Here is a 26949-nt window from a genome sequence, read left to right as displayed (position 1 = left end):
GGATTGTTAATCATATTCTTGTGAGTGTGCAGTTTTCTGTGCAGCTGAAAAAAAAGAAACGTATATTTGATCCAACTGTTTACGAACCAACCACAAACTAATCCTGGTGAGAGTATCACACAGCCCATCTCATAGAAAAATATACATATCTTTATGAATTTAAAGACAAAGGCTTTGTGCCAAACATTTATTGTTTTTTTACTACTCAGTTTGTAGTCTCTGTATCCCCTTCCTTCCTTTCCTTATCAGTCTTCTTCCTCCCACTCCTGGCTTTAGGCTCACTTAGGCCCATGACCCATCAGTCCCGCAAAGACCTCTAAGGGGCTATCCATCACCAGAGCAGCATTGTAACCTGGGGATAGATTTCCTCTGCCCTTGCCCACTCATCAATCACCAGGGGCCACTGTGCATACCCAAGAAGGCTGCAGAAAGTGGGAAAGGCCAAGCAGTGCTATTTGCCTGGCTCAGAAGCAACTTGAAGAATGAAAGAGGGGAAAAATAGCTCAATGAAATGACAAAACAAACTCTGTGCAAGCTGTTTTGTAGGGAAAATATGTGCTGGAATAGGGAAAAATAATTGATTTCATCCTTCTCTTTTATGGAAATTCCAACAAACTAGAGTGTACTAGAAAGTTTACTTCTGTCCTTAAAAAGCAGAAGCAGCAAGAAAACAAGCTGCTGAGACACAAGAGGCACATTAGAAAGTGCTTGTAGACTCGGGGAGCTGTGCTCAGCAGTTGTGGCTGACACAAAACATCAACCTTGCACTAGCAAACTATCACAACTTACAGTTCTCTAGCAGCTCAATGAAACAGAAAGATAGTTTGTAAAGCGGTGAACCACATATTTATACAAGAGAGGGAGGACATGAAATCATTGATAAATCTGGTGAAAGGAGGCAGTGTGAGGAAGTCCCACCGTGATGCAAAGCAATGCAAGGAAACAACAACAAAAGATCTGGTAGTGTAGGGAATACATGAAATGCTAATTATTCAAACTACAAAGAAATTAAGTGGTGATGCAACTACACAGAAAGAGCAACAAAGGAGAGAAAGTGAAAAGATGAGCTGCTGTTTGAGAGATGGGATGCTGGCAGCTAGTAGAAAACACGACCCCTGTCAATGACACCTACACAGAGAGGATGCAGTGATGGTTGTGGCTGTTGTCAAGTCAATATAGAAGAGGAAGAGCACTGCAGCTGATGGCATTGAGTCAGATGGTGCCAGGTGTCCTTTTGACATGTGTACTCCCCTAAATGACTGGTTGAGGGAAGACAGAGTGTGTAGCTGCCACCAACACCCATCCAATTAAAACCCCTAATTAATCAGTGCTATTTAAAGAAGCCCATACATCCCCAATGGCAGGAAGCACGGTAACGAGAGAGAAGATTAACTGCACAATATTGCTCTGATTTACCTTTCCTTTGCACTGCCTTTAGGCTTTGCTGCCTTCTTCCATGGATATGCAGTGCAGCTGTCACATCCAGAACATAATTACAACATAAAGAATAATTGCATCTAACAAGCAAGAAGTCTGCAGTTCTCTCTCTGACAAATGGTTTTCCTCAGTAATTCTTGTCAAAGATTTAAGGTCACTTTCACAACAAACTTTAAACAATTTATTTTATTTGGAGTAGTGCAAAGATAGTAAATCAGATGTTGAAACAGGGAACCTCTGTACATTTAAAAATGTATAATATCTTGTCCTTGTAGTTTTTTTTTAATTAAAAGGCTAGCAATCTATGAATGTCACCCTTTCATACCACAGTTTTAGATTAAGATCAATTTATGTTGAGAAATGACAAAGCTCTCATAAGACACTGATCTCTCATGATCTGTTAACTCCTGGAGTTGCTGTTGTGTATGACTGTCAGCTATTATTGCACCAAATTTTAGAAATGAGAGCCATGCAGCACTGTGTTGGTACTGACATACAGATAAGAATTGTTTATGTTACTATGTATCTTAAATGTTGAAATGTGAAAATTATTTGTAATTTTATCTTACAAGGCATCACACTCTGAAATCTCAAAACATTTGAAATTGTAAAAGGTATTGTCTTTCCTGTTTACATTTTCTTTTTATTGATATATGAATAGGAAAAAGGGATAAGTTCACAGTATAAGTGAAATTACCTGGAAAAGCTTTCTTTTATGGTTTGCGCACTCACACTTGTATGTGTTTTTATATTTGAAGCATTACAAATGTAGAGTGTGTTTGATATTGTCTGTGCTTCTTTTGTTTGTGCTGTAGGTTTTTTTTTGTCACTTTGTATCTGTGGAGCTGTTCTTTTCTGTGTATGCTTTCACTCTCTGTGCTTTGTTGGTTTGTTAAAATGGAGGTCAGATAAAAAAAAAGAAAAAACCTGTTATTTGTCATTCAACAGGCCGTAGACGAACATCTTGTTCTCTATGCTGGCAGCAGGAGAGGTAAAATAACAGTGCTAAAATACAACAAAAATGAGAAACGGATCACGAATTGCACTGAACCAAATATGAGAGCCGGCTGGTGTTGAGAAAAAATGTTGAGGAGCTCTGTGTTTCCCCAGGCTCACAAAAGTATTTCATCCTGGTCCAAACTTTCTGGAATACGGTGGGAGGAAACACATTTTGGCAGCCTGCATTTTCTGCCAGTGAAAAGAGCTCATTAGCATTTCTTGCCCTCAATTGAGCTTCTCAGACAGAACTTGCCCTCATGCTGAATATAAATCCCAGCTCCTTCTTTTAGATTCACCAAAATCCTAAACGTGGACAATTCTGTAGATTTCAAACCTTAATCGAACTGTAGCACTTAACTAGTTATACCTAAAAAAAAAACTGCATTTTGTGTGAAAGAATTAAATCAGGACATGAGCACAAGTGGGTTTTTTTTGTTGTTGTTTTTTTTTTTTTTTTTTTTTTGGGGGGGGGGGGGGTCCTCTTTTGTTATTGTCAGTACAAATGTCTGACACAAGAAGTCATATCTTCAAATTCACAGTAGCTAAATTACCTCCCTCAGTTAGTCAAACCTATTTGCATTTAAAATATGAACTTGGCTCAGGAGCTCTTAGACTTAATCTGTTCAATCATGAAGTTATGTAAACTGCAATGAACTTTTTTCTATATTCAGTGATTCACTCTAGACATTTCTGAATTTGTACAAATGCAATTTAAATTTAGAGACAAAAAAAACACGTTTGACTTCATACAGAATCTCTGCTGTAATTTGTATTTTCCACTGCCAAAAGGTGACAGCTGAGCAATAATGTTTGTGATATTCATGTCTGTGTGTCTCTCTCTGCTTCTAAAATATCCCATGAACCACAAGAAAAAAAATGTATGAAGTTTGCAGAAAGTAATCACTGGATGTACATCTACAATTGATTGACTTTTGGAGTCAGTCCAATTCAAGATGGCAACAACAGCTGCGTGACATTAGCCAACACAGAAAGGGCAATAACTCTGTCAATCCTACAGATAGTTTATTTGTGTAGCATATTCTGTTAACAAAAATTATATTGGAATTAAAAATAAATTCTGTTAGAGCAGCATGGCAGCGGCAACATGCAGGACATCACTGTGACTCATCAGGTCTGTTTTTCTCTCATTTGGTAGTCTGGATGAGAACAACAGGTCATGTCCCTGGAAGGTCAGCCAGAGCTCCGAGAATGTGTGGCCTGAGATGAGCAGCTTGAGAAAAAAATTACATTATCACAATAAAGTGTGTCGCTTGTTAAACACACTTTTGAAACCTTGTTTGAGAATGTCTTCTGCATTTTAAAAATGTAACTTATTGCTTGCTGCTCAGCTTATTTTCAATTAAATAACTTTATACACCAAAACAAACATTTTCTCTACAGATGCTCATAACGCTTACATGTAGGTAACTTGCTGACAAATGTTTGGTATTAAACTCTGATTAATAAAGTTTTACTTGCTAAATAGTGAGCATGCTTCAGTGTTTTATAATTATTTTATAAATTATCATTAATGCTTTACAAAGTGTTTACAAACTCATGGAAAATCTATTTACAAAGAATTAATAAACACTTTATAAAGAGGCGCTTATTGTAAAGCAGTATCAGATGTTTTTGTACACAAAGACTCTTCTCTGTTGGAATTGTTTAAATGTAAATATACAAAAAAAATGTACTCCAATGAAGCCATAGTGTCTCATTTGAAAGATTAATGAACTCAGTCTTGCAATGATGATTAACTACTGGTGACACGGTGCGCCGTTGCGTTAACGACATATGTGAGTAATAAAGCTTAGTGGTGGGTTTCTGTTGAGTAAAGCTTGGTGGTAAAAAAAAAATCCTTTGATTTTCAGGGCTTATTAAAGGTTCTTTGGATTCACATATGTAGGATGTCACCAGTGTGGCAAGAACAAGCTTTAGAAGGACGACTGTGCAAAGACAGAAGCCATAAACCGGGAGAAAATTCAACTCAAGCTGTGCTGCAGGGACAAACAGGAGGCAGTGCTTAATCTGAGGGATTAAACCTACTGTATAGATTCTTTGGGGTACTTGCAAAATGTGATTGGTTTTTCATAGATTTTAATAAATAAAGTGCAGCGCTAACTCTTTGCCGGAAATCTTTTTTTTTCTGTTTTTCAGAAATTGTCCTACTAATCTTTTGAGCTGTTTTTCTTTTCTTCTTCCTCTTTCTGGAAAAGTACAATTACATGCTATTAGACTCCAGCGAGGTGCTGAAAAGCCTGAAGGTTTTCTTCAATATCTGTCTTTTTTTTCCTGCAGCGAGTGCTGGAAGATTGATTTCTTAGATCCTCTATCACCTGTGGTGCGGTATAATTGCTTATTTTGTAACAGCACCCACCTTAATAAAAGGGCTTCAGTACTTCAACTCCTATGGAGATACAGTTAGTGAATTCCTGCCAGAAGATAGTTTATTGAAGCTTTTATTTTTATACAAGCGTAGCTTTAATTGGGCTGAAAGGATTGCTGATGATTCTTCTGTTGTTCATTAGTTTATTAACCATTGAGCCATAAAATTAGGTGGAAGGTGACGACCATTAGTTTTCTTTTTCTTTTTGGATTGCTAAGATAAAAGCAATTTTTTTCAAAAGTCCAACAAACACTCCTATTTCTGTTAGAGACATATAAAAGGCCAAATTATTCCAGCAGCATCCTTTCAATGTCATGCACTCATTTTAATTGTGTTTGACTTTTCAGAGGCGTGGGAGGTAGCTTCTTTACTCAGAGACAAAGAGAAATGTTTTAATTTACAAAGAAAATCGAATAAAACCTAATAATAATTATTTTTTTTGTCATTTTGACAAGAATATTGTTTGCTTTTAACCCACTATTATTTAAGCAGACAAACGTATAAGTACATGATGTCAATCTTTTGTACTTGACTCTTTTGTTTTCTTGTGTGGAACAAGAGAACAACAATTTTCTGCACTCACTGACATTTAAAAAAACCACATCTCCTCTAGCTAATATTGTGGTACTTTTACTGTGTATTTGGTCAAATTAGGTCATCTCTATTATCTGTTTTAAAAGGCCATTTTTTAATAATTCACAAAGGGCACAATAAAGCCAATGCACTGCTTAAAATAAGAGTTTTCGCAGCAGATTGGGGTGTTGCCAGGGGTGCAATATGCATAAAAGATGAACTCACAGCACGGTCTAAAACAGCTCTTTTATTCTTCTCTGTATGATCCGTGTGTATTTCCGCATTAATCCCCCCACCGCGGTGGTTTGAGATCCCAAGATGCAGTGTTGCCTCCCAGCTGTAGACAGGTGCAGGATGTCAGCGGCATCCTGTAGACTTATTGAAAAGATGACCTTTAACTCATCTAAAGATATAAAGCATTGCATACAAATGAAGCTCTGATTCCTCAGTCATCTGATCAGTTAGTGTGACAGCACGACAATGCTGGATTCTCCCTTTGTTCAACAGATCTTCGTCATTTCTCCTGATTGTTTATTCTCTTTGAAAATGTAAAATAATTATTAATTAAAACCCTGTTAATAACCAAGTTTCTGCTCCTTTTCATTCGACTTTTGCTGTGAAAGATGCAATAATAAAGTGGGGCACTTGCAAAGTTAGGGTTATTTAATTAGTCATTACAAACCGTATTGTTTTGAAGCCAGTGCAATTTAATCAGGTATGCAAATGCATGGCCTATATTGCAAAAGTAATACATGTAGGATGTAGAGAGGAGATGAAAGATTTAAGAAACAATGCAACACTGCCACCTAATGAAAATAAGCTGTAAGAGTTCAAATACAGCCGTTTTGTTGGTCCAAACAGTTCCTCAGCTGCAGATGAAGTCCGTGATTATTCTCTAGTTCTATTAATATCCATCCATTGGTTCATGAGATTATTTGCTAACAGACAGTTAGCAAAACAGTTAGTGATAAAAAGTTTAAAACAAAGCTCTTGCAGTTTGTTTGGGCTCAGAATATGTGTCAGTGATCAGCTTCAGCTACGATCACACCACATTTGGCCTTTTTATGTTTTTAAGGTCAGCTGGCTGTAGCAATTATCTTACAAGCACAATCAGTTGTAGAGGTATATCCAGTGATTTGTTCCTTTAAGTTTCCTAAACATTTGTCCAGAGTTCATGACATATTTTGTAACATTATCATCTGTCTTTGCCAGCGGGGTATCCAAAAAAAAAAAAAAAAACAAGTGTTCTTGTCTTTGTTGCCTGAGAGTAATAAATTACTTCATACACACACATAATTCACATGTGACTATTTGTATTACAATTATTTATTTTTCAAGTCCAGAGATTACATTACTCTAAAACTGAAATGTGCATTACACTTAAGTGTTGGAAAAACGGGAAACTCAGAACGGTATATACACAATTGTTTTACCCAGAAAGGCACCAAAGACACTTAAGTATTTACCAGAATGGTTATAATAATCTTACTCATGCCGTAACAACGCTAAAAAACCTACAATGATCAACTTGTGAACTTGGTATACAAATAAACATAATTATCAACATACATACTTTAGGTTTTTTTTCCTTACAACAAACAATCTTTATTTAAATGGTTAAAAAGCTAATAAGACAATAGTGGTGTTGTGGTAGCTAAAATATATATTATATAAATACAACATACTTTAAGTGTACATTTTTTACTCCCTTTCGTGGCTAAAGACAGTCCACAGTTTGTGCAAGGAGAAAAGAGCAACTTTAGAACATCCTGCATACAAAGTGCAACTCTTTCAATTATAAACATATTTTTCACACAGTTGTAATAAATTATCTTCAATACAATTTCTAGTACAAAACAGCAGCTGTTATTTTTGAAAAGATGTAAAAGAAACCAACAGCTGCTGAATTTTATTGCTAAAGTTTTGCAATTAAATGATGATATGGTTGTGATTGTCTGACGTTGAAGAGTTTCTATACAGTCACTTCTTTTTGTGTGTGTGTGACAAGAGAGCTCTCCACACTGCTGAGCTCCGCAAATTGCTACAAATCTAGAGTGAAACGTTCTCACAGAATCTTGAGCGGTGGGGCCACTCAAGTGGTATCACAAATAGAAAAGTGGCACACTTGAGACAAATGAGAAATGAAAAGAGGTCATAAATTCGGGGTTCTGCTGCAGTGGGGAGGGCTGCCATGGGTTGGAGAAGATCATTTTTTTACCTGAAAACACCGGCGAGCGAGGTAACTTCATCCTAAGCATCACAGGTGTTCTGACTCAACAGCAGCACTCTTCTCTTCCTCTCACATTCAGGAATGAGAAAAGCTTTTGCACCAAATCTGTGCAAATAATGAGATTACACGACTTGGTATTTATGTTAAAATGTGAAATAACTGTAGTAAATGTAGTGGGTAACTTGAATTACATAAATTCACCACTCCTCTGCACATAGAGGGGGCCTCTTTCATGGAATCAAAGCACTTCTGGATACTCTGGCAGTCTTTCCTATTCATCACATGGCTTCTTCATGATTGGTCCAAGAGGAAGAACTGCTAACAGCTTAATGAGGAGTTGACTCGATTGTTCCTGGTTCCTCATTAGTTTAGAGAAATGGAGACATAGGACGTAGGTATGTAGCCTTCATCACCATTGTTCCTTCGCACACGGGTCCAACCATCTCCTTTATCCTCTTCTATCACAGCCAGCACCTCCCCTTCCTGCATAGAGATGGTCCCTTCACTCGCACCTGAGAGACAAAAAGGTAACAGAGATATTCATGTGATACTTCATAACATTTGTACAGTCAGAACTTGGAGGAAAAACTAAATTAATTGCTATGAAATGGATTCTATGATTGGTTAGTGCCATAGTGCCAAACAATACGAGTCGTATAATAAAAAAAAACTGAATTAAAACACTACTATACCAGGGAAGCTGTACATGGCCGTGCATCTTCCAATAGGAGCTGCTAGTTCCTCGTCTTCAAAATCATCATCAAACTCGGCATAAATGGCTTGGGAAGGATCAGGGGGGCTTTCATCAGAATGAGCTCCATCAGGGCTGTAAAAGAAAAAAATGTTTTCTTTGCACAACTAACCTGTGTTTCAAGCATATTTTCTGTGAGAAGACCTGAATCTTACCTGAGCGCATCATGAGCACCATTATTGCTAAAAGTGTTGGTTTTATACCGCATGGTGTCGCCTCGAGCTCCAGCTTCAGTCAGCCAGTTCTTCAGAGGAGCAAATTAACAAAAAGGAGAAGAAAATGCATTTAATGATAAATGCTGTAGATAAATGAAAGAGTTGTAGCTGTCATGATCAAACCTCGACAAAATTATTGTGCACTATCTCATGCATTTTCGCAAAATGCAATGCTCAGTGTATACATTGTGAATCAGTTACTACCTTATGAAATTTTAGCTTAATATCTGTAGAGCTGACTAAGTTGCAGCCTTTTTTGTGCTGGCCAATGTTGATTAGCTGTTGCAGCCATCTTGAACAGGGTTAAGTCCAAAAGTTAATCAGCTGTAGATGTACACACAATGATTATTTTCTAAAAGTTTCATTAAAACACATCCAGTGGTTCATTAAATATTTTGCTGACAGACAAACACAATTGACTCCAATAGTTAATACTAAACTTTAGTAAAGATCTTGAACAATGAGTAGTAATTAGAGTATGTGTTGTAAATGACTACAGGCTATGAGCACAAGAAATATCTGTATAACTGAATTAATTATAGCCATTTTGGGGTCAGTTGGCCACAGCAGCCATCTTGAGTCAAAGTACATCTAATTATTATTTCTTGAAAGTTTCATTAAAATACATCCACTGGTTCATGACATATTTTAACAAACACAGGCACAGTCACACAAAGGTATGGGCAAAAGCATTATTTTGTTGTTTTGTCTTACAGTTAAAAGGCAATAACTGTGTTATCATTTTGAAAAGAAGCCCTTATAATATGAATAAACAACAGAGGGAAGAATTACCTCATACTTGCCCATCTCTCCTTTGAGCCGCTCGATGTTCTGAGACGTCTGGCTGATTTGGGATGCAAGAGTAGCTGGATCTCCCATTTGAGGGTTTTTCTCATAAACATCTTTCATCTTTCCGAGTGCTTCGCTAAGTGGAGGAACAAAAGGAGACAGACAACAACAAGAACAGGGAAAAAGAAAAGTGACTTTTGGAGAAAATCTGCTCCCTGCAGAGCTCAGGGGCGGGTAAACAATTCAAACGCACACGGAGAGCACAGAGTTGTTTACACTGCATGAATATTGTATCCACATTTCCTGCAGAGACGCTCTACCGTTGATTGTTACTAATGCACAGGATACCGACATGCACACAAATACACACACCTCTGATCCACTTCCTTCTGCAATTCTTTGGAAATTTCCTCTAATTTTTGTTGTAACCTTTTCCTGCGCTGTTCTGGGGGGAGATGGCCGAAGTCCTCTGTCACCGTGGGCTGTAAGAAGCCACAGGAAGGGCGGGTTAGCACTGAAATCTTGACACATTCATAAGCACACCATCAGTGAAAGCAAAAGAAACAGAAACTGATGAGAAACGCCAAGAATGTGGTTTGAGATCAGCTCAAAATATTAAGTTTAACAAACAGTTTTGAATCACTTTGAGACATTTTAAGGGTTTTGAATTAATAAAAAGCCAGTGATGAACAGATTATCAGTGAGCTGAACACAAAACCCATCACCCATGTACCTGCAAATACAATGTAGCACCCATGATAAGTTGGTAGAGTTTCATTTTTTTCAAGAGAATATATATATATATATATATATATATATATATATATATAAAAAGAATAATAATGAAAGTCTTGGATGGAAAAAGTAAGAGGCCAAAGTGCGCACAAAAACAGGTGAGTGGTTGCTCAGTTTCCTTTTGTGTCAACAAGCATCCACCGTCCTCTACCACCAGATGGCCACCTCGTCAATACAAACTTAGAAAGACACAATCCTGGAGCACAGAAATATTAGCAAATGAGTGAGAAGGAAAACTACAGAATAAGTGCCCATGTTCGTGTGTCAAACAGATGAGACCCCACACCAGCTTTATGTTCAGATTTAAGTACCATGATCTTGTCTGGGGTAAATTTCTGAGGGAACAAAAAGAAACAATACATTTATTTAAAAATATATATATGTTTCTTGCCAAAAAATGTGCTTCCATTATTTTAAGCCACTTCAGCATTAAAAGTACAGCCTGGATGTCTAATGCAAGTTTAAACATGCAAACATTTTAATCATTTGAGGAATTCAGTGACTTTCGGACAGACACAAGACACTAAGAGTGGAGGTGTCCTGGCACCCGAATCAACTCCTCTCGTCACTCACCGATCTCCTGAGTGTCCTGAAGGAAGAGATTCTGGGTTTGACTGTCTTATTGATCTCCTTCAAACAGTACGACAGGGGGTCCCGGCCAAACTTGGGGGAATGGGATCCGTTAGGGGGTGAAGCGTCAGGGGGTGTGGAGACAGAAGTGAGTGTGGAGGAGAGCTGGGGTTGGGCAAAAGTACCAGCACCCGACAATCAGGTATGCAGGCATAAGATGGTGTATGAGGGAGAGAGGGGGAGGCAGGGATAACAGAGGACAGGAGGACAGGGAAGACAAAAACAAAAACCAAACATGGTGACAAAGGAAAGAAAAAGACACCATCAACGCCTTAAAGCGCACCACAATGCCTGCAAGACAACACAAACCCAACACACAAGCTCAAAAAACATTTAAAAAATGCAAACGGTTTATTAAGCTTTTATTTAAAAAAAAAAAATTAAAATAAAACAAAAAGGGCCGTATCCATGCAAACTCATGAAACACTCACTGATTGTAATGAATATCACTGGGGGAATAAAAATTACATCTAGTTTATTGGATCTTGGGGGGAAGGGGAATACATTCTTCTTGCTGTCAGCAGCAACATATCTAAACAAAAAAAATAAAAAGCAGGGACTGGCCCAACAACAGTCAGCAAACATCTAGGAACTGAGGAGACCAGCTGATGGAGTTGTTGGAGAGAAATGTTGTTTCATTCTTGTCTGATGTAGAATTCTAGCCATTCAACAGTCCTGAGTCTTCTTTAACAGATGTTTTGTTTTATGATGCCTCAAATGTTTTTAATTGGTGAGAAGTCTGGACTGCAGGAAGGGCAGTTCAGCACCCGGACTCTTTTACTACAAAGCCCTGCTGTTGGAATGGATGCAGCAGGCGGTTTAGCATTGTCATGATAAAATATTCAAGAGCTTCACTGAAAAAGACTGAATGGGACCATATTGCTGTTCTCAAATCTGTATATACCTTACTGCACAGATTGTGCCTTTCCAGATGTGTAAGCTGCCCATGCCAGAGGCTCTAATGCAGTGGGGTCCAACCCTGGTCCTGGAGGCCCACTATTCCTGCATGTTTTAGATGTTTACCAGTGATTAACAGGCTCCTGCAGAACTTGACCTGCTGGAGAGCAGGGAAACAGCTAAAACATGCAGGACAGTGGCCCTCCAGGACAGCCGTGGTTTCCAAAAAGAAATTCAAATTTCGTCTTGCGACCTGTCCAGCCTGTCCCCTGCCTTTCGCACCATGATGCCTAGAGATAGGCACCAACTCCCCGTGACCCAGAAAGGAGAAGGGGGTAAAGAAAATGGATGGATCTGATCACAGAACAGTTTTCCACTTTGCCTCAGTCTATTTTAAATGAGCTTTGGCCCAGAAGATGGCAACATTTCTGGAAGGCGTTGCTGCCATAAAATGGTTAAATTTAAACATTTGATATACATTTTATTCCATTGTAAATCAAATGCGTTTATGAGATTTGCAATGCATTACGTTCTGTTTTTATTTACATTTTTCACAATGCCACAACTTTTATGGAATTAGAGTTGTATAATATTCAACCCTGTCAAGTAAAGTTTTGTAATAGTTTATTAACAGTTAATATTTAGTTTATTGTTTGTTTGTTTTAAAAATAATTCTTACAATGCACTAATGCACTTTGAAAGGTGCAGGCAAAAATCAGTTCATGATAATATTCTTCTTAAAAATCCTTTTTGGGCAAAAGCCCAGACATCTTTAACATCTCAATAAATAAAGCTTGATTACCTTTAGTTCAAAGACTAAAGATAAACTTAAAGAGTTGTGTGAATTTGCATGGAATGAGACCAGAGACTCAAAAAAAAACAACAACAACAAAAAGAGCTACACAGTAAGCAAACCAGCAGCCTGACATTTGAAGCAAAACTCAAATATAAAGCTGGAAATGCACATCTTTATTGCTCAATTTGGACAGTTAAGTATGCTAAATAAGTTATCATATGACCCCCTTTGCAACAATTAAATGTTCTTGTGTTTGCTCTTTCCAAAATTGGCACAGTTTATAATAACAACATTTATATGAGCTTCTTTATAGCTCTGTTTTTAGAGTTTACGAAGCTTTAAACTTTAAGTCTGCAGTATTCCACAGTGAAAAAAGGGATTTATATAACTAGAGAAACATAGAAAGTAATGTCCATGTTGTAAAAAAAAATATTCCTAACTCATAAAGATTCAGTGTGTGAAAATCTGCTTAAAATTGAGGCAGCAGAACCCTGAGACTGACCTATATAAACAGCCCGCCAGCTATTAAACCAGTACAGTTGTTATAAATAGCTTGCTGAATTACCACAGTGGGATTGTGAGTATAGATTTTTGGGGCTGGGCAAATGGCCTGTATTAGAGAGAGGTTAACTTGACAACATATCTGGGGAGAACTACATAAATCTACATTCTGCTGAAAGGTGGTGGGGTGGGATCCATTAGCTAAATTACACAGGAGGTTGATGGCTTCTAGTCTTCAATACTGAGTGTCTAAAATGGCCTCACAACAAGCTCCCATGTGTAAATACTGAGAGCTTGAAGTACAGGACTGTTATTATGTGAACATGTACTACTTTGGTGCTACTTTTCTCAAGAGTTATGGAGCTCTAAGTAGAGGAGAGAAGTTAATAGGAATGTTCAGTGACCAGACCTAAACCAAGAGCTTACTCAAGCCAGTATACAGCCAGTCTCCTGTTCACACTTACTTTTAAGGCCTAATTGGGGGAGCATGACTGATGACACAGCACTCAGTACCACACACACACACACACACACACAGAAAACAGGAAGAGTGCACAGCAGAGCACAGCCAGTAAGACGTGCAGAGAAAGGAGGCGTGCTGAACAAGCAAACACTGCAGGGAAGAAGGAAAGGATCATTAAGTTCTGGGACTGGAGGAGTGGACCGTGAGCTGGTTAGCAGGCAACCACCCATAAAACCGGTTTAATTCGGGACTTTAGTGTGCTTACAGTTTTATTACAGCAGAGTAGGTCATTTGCACCAAAACAAAAAAAAACAAACACAACAATCTCAATGCTGATCAGGTTTTTCTGGCCTTGCAAACCTGGTGTCATTCTGATGCAGGCAAAAAGATTTTGTTGTGATGTGACACCTAATGGCAGGTTCTGTGCAGGATAATGGAGGCAGTGTGTGTGTGTGTGTGTGTGTGTATGTGTGTAGAGATGCCTGTGGAGGAAAATTCAATGTTTGGGTCTCGTGCTGCTCAAAGCACAAGCACAGCAAAACACTGACTGTCAGTTGACCAACTGGAAACCACGATGCAGAAATGAGGAGGACATATGGGGGTTAAAGTTTATTCACTCACAGCCAGGGACAGTCATGCAAAAGAACTTTTGTGAAAAGCATGAGGTTTTGTATGTGGTCACCTATAATGAGATGAGAATGGCTCATGCATAATTATATCTAGAGATATTAAGACATTTAGTTTAACAGTTACAAAGTAATAAAGCTTTAAGTTGAAAACTAAACTGTTATCCCATGAAATAAAGTTAACAAAGACATTTAACTTTGTGTATGTGTGTAATAGATTTGCAATTACTGAAAAAAGCCTTTGTTACACAAAAACACTAAGGGTACTGGAGTGTAATCTGTTGCATATAAAAAGCAGAAAACTGCTCTTAAAGTTTTAACAGTGTTTGTGACTTGGATGTTTTGAGTACAAAATCTAGCTCAGTTTTTACACCTCAAAACAGTAACAATTCAGACACAAATATAACTAATCACTGCCCCCCCCCCCAAAAAAAAAAAAGTTAAGGAATTTAGATACTTGCCTTAAAGACATTTCTTTAAAAAAGAAACCAAAACATCTGTTTTGTCTTTTTCTCTTCTGCAATTCCAGTTACTGTTATATTGCTCTCTTTCAAAGCAACTTGAAACAAAACAATTAAGCCTTAAAATGATTTAGCACTGCCATGCATCTATTATATACATAAAAAAGTGTCACTTCTCATGAAGGAAAAGGACCCAAATGCAGGACTAAACAAGCAGGAAGACAAACAAATAACTATTTTTTTTTAACCAAACAAAACCAAGTACACGGACAAAGGAGAGGATCTAAAAGTCCAGACATAAATTCACAACATATAAAACCACTGAAATGAGAAAACAAAGCTGTGTACAAAACGTGACACAGAACAGGAAACTATTACAGCAAGTCAAAGAATCTGGCAGAGAACAAAGAGTACGTATGTAAACAGAAAGGTGTGCTTGATTAAGTAGCTGCAGGCAAGTTAACAAGATGAAGAAGATGGTAGTGTAGAGTTAAGATGAGAGTAACAGAGCAGAGAAAATGACAGACAACAAAAGAGCAAACTAGAAATTCAAACATTGAAAAGAAAAGAAATGAACATAAACCACAAGTTATAGAAATAAACACTTAACTACACTTAGAGCAAACAGCAATGAATAAGAAAAAAAAACAACTAAGATTAAGCCTATTTTGACCAACACTCTTGGTCTTAATAGGTTTATTCTTAGTTAAGTCTTAAATCTCTTGGCCCAAGAGACAAAAACAAAAACCGTGACAGTGATATATACTCTATTTTAAAATGTGCATTTTTTTTTTAAATGGAAAGAGCCATTTTATAATAACGAGAATTGCAGCAGAGAATCTGTCTTTCAAAAGTTGAACAAAAACATTTAAATGAGGCCTTAATGGGTCTAAGATGAGTCATAGCTTTGCCAGATTTGTTGTTTCAGGATGTAAATTATGAAGCAGTTTTCGGTGAAATCAGTGAATGATTAGTCAGTTTAAGTGCCATGCTCAAACTCGGGTTGTCTTAGAGAACAGAGACCTGAGAAGTGAGGTCAACAGAGGAGTCTGAAGAATTAAAGTGTGCCGCTGGACTCTTCACAAAGATGAAGGCAACAAAACTATCTGCCGTCTGATTGGACCATCTGAGCTGTAACTGAGCTGCTGCAGGTCACTCAGAAGTAGACATAAAGGGTCAGAATTTGCACTTGTGACTTTAGTGTCTGTACTTTACTATATTTACAAGACTTTCTTGTTAATCTTTTTTGATAAACACAGAATAGAATTTTACACAACTTGTTTTAAAGTATAAACCTCAGAATTATTTTACTAATAATATGTTAGGACAACCTCTCAATGACTTATATATGAATGCAGAGTCAACCACAAATCTGTCTTTTAGATTTCAAAATCAATCATTCAGTGTAGTTCTACACTCATTTTCTGCACATTTTATACAAAACAAAAAAACACCCATCTGTTAGTGTGAGGGCACATCACAGGACCAAAAAAGTTCTGATAAAGTAAACAGTCCTACCTTACTCTTCCTGCTGAAAAGCCAAAAGTTTTTGCCCTTGTTCCTCCCCAGAAGGTCCATGGGGCCCTTAGGTGTTCCCAAACTACTGTCAGAGGAGGCTCGATTGATTCCTTGGCTGTAGTCCTCAAACTCCACGTCTCCAGGGCGCTCAAATCCGGACTTATTCTGCTCTATTACAATCATTGTGTCCTACATTAAAAGGCAGTCAGGAGTGAGAGAAATCCAAAGTTATTTTTTAACAAATGTACGGCCAAAACTCATGATGCACAATAATATTATCGAGCTCCGAAACAAACTCACATTTTTATCATTAACGTTGGTGCCAGCTTTAGTAATGCCTTCCAGGCACTTTCCAATGATGGGCATCACTTGCTTTTCTGTGTCTGAGAACAAGATGTAGCCTTGTGCTAACTTCCGTATTCGCCTCTCATCCAGATCCTGCAATTTCTAAAGAACGCAGAACAGTTAATCAGACTCTGGCATTAGCAGAAATTAGCCAAATCATTAGACAAATGTTCATTTCACTGCAAATCTACAACTTTCATTATTTATGATTTTTAATACATTTTAAAGATTACCAGGATATATTTTTTGATATTTGCAAAGGTAAAACAAATTTCTTTTAGAAATCACATAGATAATAAATGCAAAACATTACTCTGCAATGGAAGAATTGTGTATTATATAAATCATTTTGGCAGATGTGTAGATAAGTGCCTCAGAGTAGAAAGAGCAGACTAATACGGGCTAGCCCACAAAATCATAAAACCTCGCTCTGCCTGGACAAATATCCTGCTTTACTGTTTGGTTTACTCAAAACAGGGCCATAATTTACCAGATCAATAATGTGCTCCATCAAATAAGATGTGAAACTAGTCCATGATTTTATACTTTTCAGACAAGCAAAAAGTTGACTCATGTTCCCTCTTAGTAATGCAGTTATTTCATTGTGATTTAGTCACTGATTTTTTTACTTTTTTCTGTACAGATTATAAGATTTTGAATTAAATAACACTTTATCATTATGCAAACAAGCCAAAAGAACAAAATAAAAGAAGATTTCTTGAAACACAACAACAGGTAGTTGACTTACATTGAAAACAAGTGGTATGTCATTAAAATAGAACTGGCTCTGCTCTTTGTTGTATTTTTGGAGCTGAGAAGCGTAATCGTTTTTACTCTCCTCTGCTGTTTGTGCCTTAAAATGAGCCTGCTGTTTGGCCTGAAACCACAGATAAAAATCAAACCGGTTGAACATTGAAACTGATCCGTCTTGGAATCATGTTAAACGCTTTTTATACGAAATGCATTTTTCCACCCTGCTTACTTTTTCAACATCAGCTTTTGTGGCATTGATGTCCAGATCTGTCTTCTCTGCATTTTGTGCTGCACGCTCTGCTTCTCTCCACTCCCTCTCAAAGCGCTTTTTACTCTGATGGAGAGAGAGAGAGAGAAAAAGAAAAGAGTTCAGTTCACTCATTTAAGTGAGGCCAGAGCCTGAATCAAACATGAAGAGTATTCAAAATTAAGGCAGTTTTACTGCATGAGAGGAGAAATGGGAGAGGTTTCAGATGAGAAAGCAAAAGATTATATTGCTTGAGTTTAAAATGCTTTCCACTGTCTTTATCTGATTTTACTATAAACAAATAAAGCCACCTGACTGACCACACTGACTAGGAAATAATTCCTCAACCGATAGCATTTTATGTTATGGCCGTTTTGGTTAAACCTTGTAAATGATGTTATGCACAATCTCATACAATATTGGGAGATCTCAGAAGACCTGTTAGAGCTCAAAGTATGAGTTGAGGATGACTCACGGCTACTACCACAAAACTTTAGTTCAATATCTGTAAGTTTGACTGAATTATAGCCATTTCTGACAGACCGTGTTCACTCTAAAGGTTAATGGCAAAATTATAGGCAAAGATAGATGTGTAGTGCTTGGAGTGTGTGTTGTGAATTACTCTCAGCTACAACCACACACAATTTTAGCCCAGTATCTGTAAAAGTGACAGGGTTATAGCCATTTTTGTGTTTGCCAAGGCCACTTAGTGGTGGCAGCCATGTTGAATTGAGTTCATTCCAAAAGTCACTCATACAGACATAACCGCCTCTGGCTGCGATCGACATTGAGATTTTTTTGACTAATCATAAAATTTTAAGAGCTGACTCACGTTGTCGAGCTGCTTGTAGGTGCTCTCCAGACTCTGCTGGGCCTTCTTGGCCTCCATCAGATACTGCAGACATTTATAAACAACAGAATGACATGGAGGTCACATGGCAGAGAGGGGGAGAGAGAGACATGTGGGAGAAGACAAGATAAACAATGACCTCGAAAAGCCACACTGCAAACCAGACAGGAAAACAAATAGCAGCGTGTCTGTTTGAGACATATCATCTTCAGCGAATTGTTGTACGCAGCTGCACTGTTCTGCAATCCAACACAACAAAGACGGAGTATTTCTCATGGAGAAACTGAACACCACTGCACAGACCAGTCCTCCCTCAGGAGACATTTAACTTTTTTTTTTCTTGCTCCAGCACTAGGTCTCCACATCTCTCCTCTTATAAATCTGCTTTTCTACCCCTCCCATACTTTATTCTCTTCCCAAACTGACTGTGCGTGTTGTATAAATAAAAACCCCATTTGGCATTTTTTCAGACTATTTCTAAGTATGGTATTGTAGACACACAGAACATTTATAGCAGTGTACAGTACAGTGTACAAATTAAATAATTCAAGCCTTTGCATTTTTGAATGACTGCATAACGCCCCACTATCACGCCAAATTTAGCTCAATACCTGTAAAACTGATTGAATTACAGCCATTTTTGTGTTGGCGAATGTTGATTAGCTGTGGCAATCATCTTAGACTGATTTGACTACATATTTGATGAGTTGTAGATGTGAAGCTAATTATTACTTACTGAAAGTCTCATTAAAATCTGCCCAGCAGTTCATGAGACATTTTACCAACAGACAAACAAGGTGACATAGACAATTTATTCCAAAGTTTTAAGCAAAAATAATGTGTAATGTGTAGTGGCTGTCATAGGCATCTTGAATTGAAATGACTCTAAATGTTTATTAGTTGTAGATGCACATTGAAACATTACTTTCTTAGAGTTTCATTAGAATCCATCATGTGGTTTATGAGATATTTTGGTAACAGACAGACACATGCACCCACAAGCACAGACACAAGCAAAAACATTCTCCCCCCTCTAGCTTTGGGGGGGCAAGCATTAATAAAGTTAAAAAAGCTGGCCCAGAACACTATTACAAAGTAAATAAACTTAAGGGGAGGTGTATCAGAGGATGGTTCACTGGACCTTAAGCAGGAAAACCATGTACATTCCCAGGACTTTGCATATGAAGCTCACCGTCTTTCGTTCCTGCTTGAGATCTTGCAGGTACTTAGTGAGATCGATGCAAATGTTCATCATCAAGTTCTCTGCAATGAGCTCCCTCTGGCCCGCGTAGTCGTTCATCTCATTCAGGATTTCCAAAAAAGACTGGTAGCTGGACAACCTATCGTTTAAGAGGAGAAAAGGAAAGGGTGGAGAAATGAGGACATGCGGATGGGACTGCTGATAACATGATAATTGCACAAAGCTCTGCAGTGGGTGAAGTCATGATAACAAGATCCTGACTTCCTTATTCCTGTTTCCTTCTGATGCCAATTAAATGTCGCCAACAAACACCACAACAACAACAACTAGGCTGATAACACCAATAACAAAACAATTCTTTGCCACTTTAAATGTTTTGGGGGGTTTTTGGTTTGTTTTTACATTTTTGTGATAGTCTCTAATAACTTTTTTGGCTAACTTTAAACAAAAAGTGACTCTGCGGATACATATTTTTATAGACAGACTTTACAACAAGACAAAGAAGCTCACCTGCACTCTGGCTCATCTTTGCTGCTTCGTTTTTGGTTATACTTCTTGGAAAGATTCCTGCACACATTAACAGTGCTTTAAGAAAGTGAAAGCCAAATACTCAACAATCAAGGAAAAATAGTTTAAAACATGAATGACATTCCTGTGCAATCATTACATTTTTTTTATTTGCTGTAATAAAACGACTGTTCGCTATGATCCTATTTAGTTAGTTGCTCTTCCTTCTTTCACTCTTTCTATGACCACTTCCAGTCTATCATGTGCCAGTCTGCTCCCACTTCCTCTCCTCTGCAGCAAAGCTCAGCTCTACAACAGATGTGGGCTTGTGCACTGGGAACCAACTGGGTGAGAAAGAAGGGAGATATGGAGAGGCAGCGAGCACACTGCAGCTGGAGAATTAGGCTAGTGTTTCATAGACAAGCTAGAATCTGTCCCGAAACAGTCATAAGACCCATGAACTCTTCATAAACCGCGTTCTTATGTGCAACCAAGGAAGCACAAGCTGTAAACAACCCATAGAGAAATTAAAATACAGTAAACTGAGTCCTACCTCAGTTGTTTGGCGTAGGTTTGCTCAATCTCGGTCCTCTCCTTCACAAACTTGACGTACTTCTCCACCAGCTCCAGGCCGGACTGCGTGTGCTTCTCTATCGTGTCATACTGATCCTGGGGAAAGCAGGAAGAAAATAAGGTTTTCAAAAAGAAAAGACAAAGAGTCTGTGCTATTGTTTGGGCAACAAGAATTTTGAATGAAGGGCAACAAACTAAACAGAGCAAGCCCTTTCCTGCATGTTAAACTCCAGGAATGCTCTTCACATGTGGAAAATGTGTTTGTGATGGTCTTTAAACGTCCGCTTAGCCTAAAAACATGGAGCACGCCCATCGTGACTTAAGGAAAACACAGTTAAAGGGCAGAGAATATGCCTGAAATATATGTTAAATACAATGACTGCTTCAAATGTGTAATTAATGTATAACTTTGAACCATTTAGTGTCTTCATTTACTTGAAAAATTGCTGATTTTTTTTTCTTTATGCCTTAAACAAGGTGACAGAGTCATTCTCAGTTTCTTTACCTCTGCTTTTGCTTATCTGGCAAGAAACCTTTTGACACCTTCAAGCTCAGACAAGTCTGTTAGCAGTGAGGCACAGCATCAAATAGCAGTCTTCTCTCACTGGAGACAAAGAGCAGCTCCCTGCAGCTTTTATTGCTGCTGATTTTTGTATTGAAGTGGGGGCATTTAGAAAGGGGATCCCTGACGTGTTGGGCCTTGTTCCTCTGTACCCTCCATGCTCTTGTGATAAAACAAAAGCGACTGAAATGAATGAGACAATGTGTTACCTAATCACAGAACACAGAAAACCTGAAATCCATACCTCCATAAAAGGCCTGCAAAATTGGTTGGGAAGGAAAAAAGGCTTGCTGAGCTTTTCATTTGAAGGTCTTTATTTGTCTAACAGAAGTTTTGACAGTTATAATGGCTCACACATTTTACTGACTCAGCATATCCTTTGTTTGAGGATACCCCCTCCCCCTCCTCCATGACCAGTCTGGTAGCTCTTGAAATCTAAATTTATCAGCATTGGAAGAAACCAAGTTTTAAGAACCAAAAATTTGATCAATTCCAGTTAAAGTGTATTGTTCGTTTCTAGATTTAGTGTTATTATCATGCTTTTATAAAAGATGATGCTAAACAGCCCTGCAGAGTCAAGTAAAATATATTATAAAAGTATAATATAATAGTATAATATAAGTATATAAGTATAATATAAAATTATGTGCATTCTTAGATATAGAAGTTGCAGCTGAACAATCAAATCTTGGATTAGTAGCAGAGGTGCATTAAATTTAGAAAGGGTCTGTTCTTCTTCTTTTGGTTTATCTTTTATATTTTAGGTCCATTTGCTTTGTAAAGTGTATAACATTACTGATCCATTTTTTTCCATTATTATAAAAATGTTATGTTAATTATGTATCGTTACGATCACATTGTATTGTTTGTAAGGGTATTATGCTGAAAGGACAAAATTTTCCATGCAAAAATAAAGAATCTGTGTACACTTCTCACTATTTTTTACAAGCACTGCATAAATAAGTCTCAGGTTTTCACAAATCTAAGTTTTCACACAAACAAGATGATAAATATAAAGTTGAATAATTGAGTCAAAATTTATCATAAATGATTCAAAACATCTGCTTTAAAAAGACCCTGAAAGGTTTTATGTTATTTTAGCTAATTCTTCTGTACAGGATGAATTTACTTCAGGGATGTTCGAGGTTTCCAATAGGAAACCTCAAGTTCTCTGCAGTTTTGGTTGGATTATAGTCAGAAATGACCTCAGGATAAACAGCATTTATAAACTTCATAAAAATAGTTTGGTGAGCTGTTTGTGTGAGAGTTAGTACTATAATGCAATACTGATTCATTTCACGGGAGGTTGTGCTCATTTTATTTCTCTTTTAAATTCAGTTTTATAATTTAGAATTCATCACTAAAAAACAAAACACCCATGACCAGAAAACGAACCCATACAATGATACTACCACTACAGTGTTCCTGCTAGGAAATATGATTCTAATGTTAGAATGCAGTGTTCTCATTTCTCTAAATATAATGCAACTATTCTTTTAACCAAACATTTAATTTGCTGTTCTTTTTATATTAAATTAATTATAATTCATTTGATTTCCCTTTCCATTCACATATATGTAGCACTGAATCTTTTGCCTTGTTGGATAAATTAAAATGAAAATCCTTACATTTTTGTCAGATTTTTGCAAATACAGAAAATACTTTATGCAGGTCCACAAATTCTTATAGAACACTACAAGGTCGCACAAATGAATAGTTGCACCCTGCCTGTTAAACTCCATGCAGGCAGTTTGCATTGGTGAGTATACTATTTGCATATTCAGGTTGTGGACTTCTGTTTAGTCTGTAGCACAGAGCAACAAAACACTGTGGAGATTGAGAGGCAGGTTAGGGTTTGAACAGGGTCCACAAAGCTAAAATTTGTCCCTTTCTTCATGTGCAACCACCTCATAATACGTTCTATTTCTGCATTTCCACAGCTACACATGAAGGAACAGCTTCACAGTTAATACAGTGCAACACTTATCAGATTCAGGAAACATGCAGATAACTGAGCACCTCTGTACAAAGATAAAATCTGTGTTTTGGTAAAATCTCTGATATTGCATGTGTTTTAATGTTTTACTAACTCTTAATGAAATTTATGAGCTACAACATGCATTGTATCTGTGGCAGAAATATTGAAGAGTGTTATTCTGGGCTTTGGTGCATTTCTCTGAATTACTGGGAATGTCTACCACAGACTGAAATATCACCAATTCTATAACCTTACTTTTGATTTCAGCACCTTATATTGTCTGTGAACTGACTGTTCATTACAGATTTAATACATATGGTTTGCTTTTGATGTTTTATATGGCTGCTGTGTCTGAAGCTGCTTCAGATGCTCCACTGGGGTTCGTTTGTTTGTTTGTAAGGACTACCGAGGTCTATCCCTATAGACATGTGGTTCCCAAAGATGGGTTCAAGCCTCCACTGAATCCTCCTCACAAACATTCCTTTTTATTGGCTGGCGGCTTGACATTTTGGGAGTCTGCCTTGATGAGATACGGGAGAAATACCCAGAATTTAACACTTAATTTTCCTGGATGCACAAAAGACTTTCTTTAAACAACCTGATAAAATGATAGTTCATATTTTAAAGGACCTATACACCAAATATCAGCTGATCTGATACATCAGAACATGCTTTTCTAACCCCAGTGAAATCTGCTGTCCATGTAGAAAGTTCCTCTCGGTACTGATGTAATAAGACATTCAATCTTTTGACTTAATAAAGGCTATTAATCATTAACTTAAATAAAACAACCGATAAATGTTTATCCTAACACAAAATAAGGTAGCACATTCATTAAACAGAATTTGCTGAATGTTTCATGGCAATGTTTAAAAAGGACTGAAGAACTTGTGCCAATTTTTGTTAAGGGTTACAAGTTTCACATTGTTCAGCGTCACTTCAGGAACAATAATCCAGAATCTTGGATTGGAAATTGCTTTAATTTGTTTAAATCACGATACACGACCTCTTGCCAAGTTCTTTCAAATTAAATTATTTGTGTTAAAATAAACCTTTGTGAAAATGTTACAGTGAAGGTCACAAGTGTCTGCCAATGTAGTTTTGTGGGTCAGAAGCTGAATGGTTTGGGAACTACTCTAGTAGAAAACAAGGAGCACATACAAGCAGACTTTGCTCCATGTTTTTTTTTTTGTTGTTTTTTTTACAAGTTGTGTTAAATTTGGTGGCCCACCCAGCTTCAGTCAGGCCCACCTGTAAACTTATTTCTGGCTGCTCCACTTCCAGGGGCTGTCAGACTAAAGCACAGTCACTGTAAAAAAAAAAGGCCAGTCAAACTTTTCCTCTGTCTATGTAAAGTAAGGTTGTACTCAAATGACTTTCATAAATCCAAAATTGTTGCGTCAAACAACTTTCAGAGCAAAAACACTATATGTGAACAATATATATGTCTTACACATTTGTGAAATTTTATCATGAAAACATCTGATTGTTAGACTTTTAAAGTTGTCTCTGTTACAACATATCATAGCAACAGGTACCTTATTTCACCTGGGAGGCTGAACCTGCTTTAATAATTACAGAATCTCTCAAAGCCATAGCCCACATTTTATTCCACAGATATAAATCATGAACGTGCCACTTCCAGAGCTTTCAATAACATTCTTGCAACAAATAAAAGTTAGCTAAACATCTGAATGAATCACTCAGCGAGTCACTTTCTTCTAAAGCGTCTAAAAATGTTTCAGCTCTGACTCAGACATTCTCACAGAATATTAAGGAGCATGGTCCTGCTAGACCTGCCACACAGGAGTTTGTCACTATCACAACTAAAACCCAGACACTGATCTTGCACTGTGAACCGGCGCCTTAAAATAGACACCGGATTAAAAACAATCAGGGGAACAGATGCCAAAGAGCTGACCTGGCCTGCAAGTTTCCCTCTGCAGGCAAACATTAACAAAACCATACGTTTGCGTGGTCAAATGCAAAAACTGAAACGTTAATCATTTTTCTACATGTGCGTGGAATATTTCAACACTGACTGAAAACAACGAACACACTTTGTGGTGCACAATGTCCTTTCAAACTACAGCAGAAATGCAGTAATACAAGAAAAATTAGAGGCCTAGCATTCCTTCAAGCAATGCATACCTCCTGTTGCCTTTCAGGTCAGTTTTAAACAAAGAAATTAAGGAATTAAGTTATAGCAGCTTTAGTCAAAACTTGTAAATACTGAGAGATCTTGTGAGATGCATTGGTGCTCAGAATATGGATAACATGAAACTCTAGCTGAATATCTGTAAAAACAACTAAGTTACAGCTACTTTAATGTTGGCTAAGGTTAAAGCAACCATCTTAAAGTTAGTTAGTTTTGGATGTACATTCTATGATTGCTTTTTGAAAGTTTCATTAAAATCCATCATGAGAATCTTTGCTAACAGAGAAGTTTGACACCAACAGCTAACGCCGAAGAGTTAAGCAAAGACTTAGCCCAATGTGTAGTGCTCACAGTGTATGTTGGGGATAACGCTCAGCTACAACCACCAAACTTCAGCTTAGTATCTATGAAACTGACTGACTCATGTTTGCTAAGGATGCTTGGCTGTGGCGGCCATCCTAAACGGGACTGATTCCAAAAGTTAATCAGTCGTAGATGCACATCCAATGATTACTTTCTGAGAGTTTCAATAAAATCCATCCAATGATTCATGAGAGAATTTCCTAACACGCCAGGCGAACGAACACACGAGCGGGCGGCAAAACCTTTAACCGAGATGGAACATCTGAAAGTTTCTGTGAATCAATCAAAGTAGGGCAAAACTAATTAGACTGCTGCACCATTGCAAAGGATGATAAAAAGGGGGACAGGGGAAAGGCCCAGAGGGAGACTGTAATGAGGTCACAACCTTCCTGTCCTCAGCTCTGAAGTGCTCCATTTTACAAACCAGGTTCCCTGAGAACATGCAAGTGCCATAGCTGGTTTCCTTCATATTCAGGATAAAGGGAACAGTGTCACTTTTGCTTTCAGGAAGTTGCTCCAAGACTGCATGACCTTCATTTGGGTTAAGTTGGATTATTCACCCAGTGAAAAAGTTTCACCTATGCAAATCTATTTATACCAGCATTCAGAGAATAGAAAGCGCAAACATAAACCATCTTATCAGTGATGATGGTTGTTGCCAGGTCACATCTCAGCAGCTGATTTCATCTCTATGGAAGCCAAGTGTGACAAAATATAAACAGAGCAGCATCCTAAAGAAACAACCCGCATCAGCGTTTAAACAGATAAAAAAAGGAAATATAACGCTGAGTTGTACTTAAAATCCACTTATAGTAACAGTGCTGAAAACATAATGGCCTGGTAAACCATAATAATTAAAGATATGTAACGTTCAGGAGCTGTGCAAGGCATTTTTATATACATGTTACTTGTTAAATTTTTTTTTAAAAAACGCCTCAGGGGGGGTAACAGCGTGTTTTGCAAAATATTCAGGACTGAACGCGTCTCCAAACACAACTTCCTCCGAGTGAATCATGTAAAAAAAATGCTTTATTGCCATCTCGATCCTATTTATACCCAACAGAGTCTGATGATGGACTTACCCAAAGTTCTGTGCCCCAGTCCATGTTCGGCTTGGATACAAAGAACTTCTCCAAAAAGTTTATCCCGACAGCTCGGAGCGCGGCCCGAACAAACACACCAATCCCGACTGGAAAATAACTCGGGTCCTGAACAGGAGGCGCTTCCGGTGTCGCTTTCTTCAACAAGTTACACAAACCCGCATCATAACAACCCAAACAATTTGTGCTGGCAGCAGTTGGTCTAGTTAGTCCAAATATTTTTCATAGCGAAGGAAACAGGGACA

The 26949-nt window shown here is 37.7% G+C and overlaps 1 protein-coding gene across 5 annotated transcripts; it reads right to left on the bottom strand.

The window, feature by feature from the left end:
- Positions 1–6703: 6703 nt before the first annotated feature.
- Positions 6704–26911, bottom strand: trip10a (thyroid hormone receptor interactor 10a). Of its 5 annotated transcripts, XM_017429373.3 has the most exons (16): positions 26687–26710; positions 20524–20639; positions 19974–20030; positions 19455–19602; positions 18245–18307; positions 17395–17499; positions 17161–17289; positions 16368–16514; positions 16068–16256; positions 10749–10910; positions 10487–10510; positions 9753–9862; positions 9384–9516; positions 8532–8620; positions 8318–8451; positions 6704–8137 (listed from the first exon to the last, which is right to left on the bottom strand). In XM_017429373.3, exons 1-16 carry the CDS (start codon positions 26708–26710, stop codon positions 7989–7991), a joined length of 1779 nt encoding a protein of 592 aa, XP_017284862.1. In that variant the 3' UTR covers positions 6704–7988. The 5 variants fall into 5 exon arrangements, with proteins under 5 accessions (XP_017284862.1, XP_024864626.1, XP_017284863.1 ...); XM_025008858.2 differs by lacking the exon at positions 17161–17289 and having other exon boundaries at positions 26687–26911; XM_017429374.3 differs by lacking the exon at positions 10487–10510.
- Between the last annotated feature and the right edge of the window lie 38 nt (positions 26912–26949).

This window comes from Kryptolebias marmoratus, linkage group LG12, assembly GCF_001649575.2.
Source record: "Kryptolebias marmoratus isolate JLee-2015 linkage group LG12, ASM164957v2, whole genome shotgun sequence".
Taxonomy (NCBI): domain Eukaryota; kingdom Metazoa; phylum Chordata; class Actinopteri; order Cyprinodontiformes; family Rivulidae; genus Kryptolebias; species Kryptolebias marmoratus.
The sequence above is the reverse complement of the archived record's forward strand: the minus strand, read 5'-3'. Positions and strand labels throughout refer to the sequence as shown.

What these genes read in the sequence shown, in the direction of transcription:
- trip10a (XM_017429373.3), bottom strand. Translation starts at nt 26,710, where the DNA reads ATGGACTGGGGCACAGAACTTTGG. An exon ending in TCAGGACACTCAGGAGATCG is followed by an intron (nt 10,511 to 10,748) that starts GTGAGTGACGAG and finishes TTGTTCCCTCAG; the next exon opens with AAATTTACCCCAGACAAGAT. An exon ending in TTACCCCAGACAAGATCATG is followed by an intron (nt 9,863 to 10,486) that starts GTACTTAAATCT and finishes GGCTTCTTACAG; the next exon opens with CCCACGGTGACAGAGGACTT.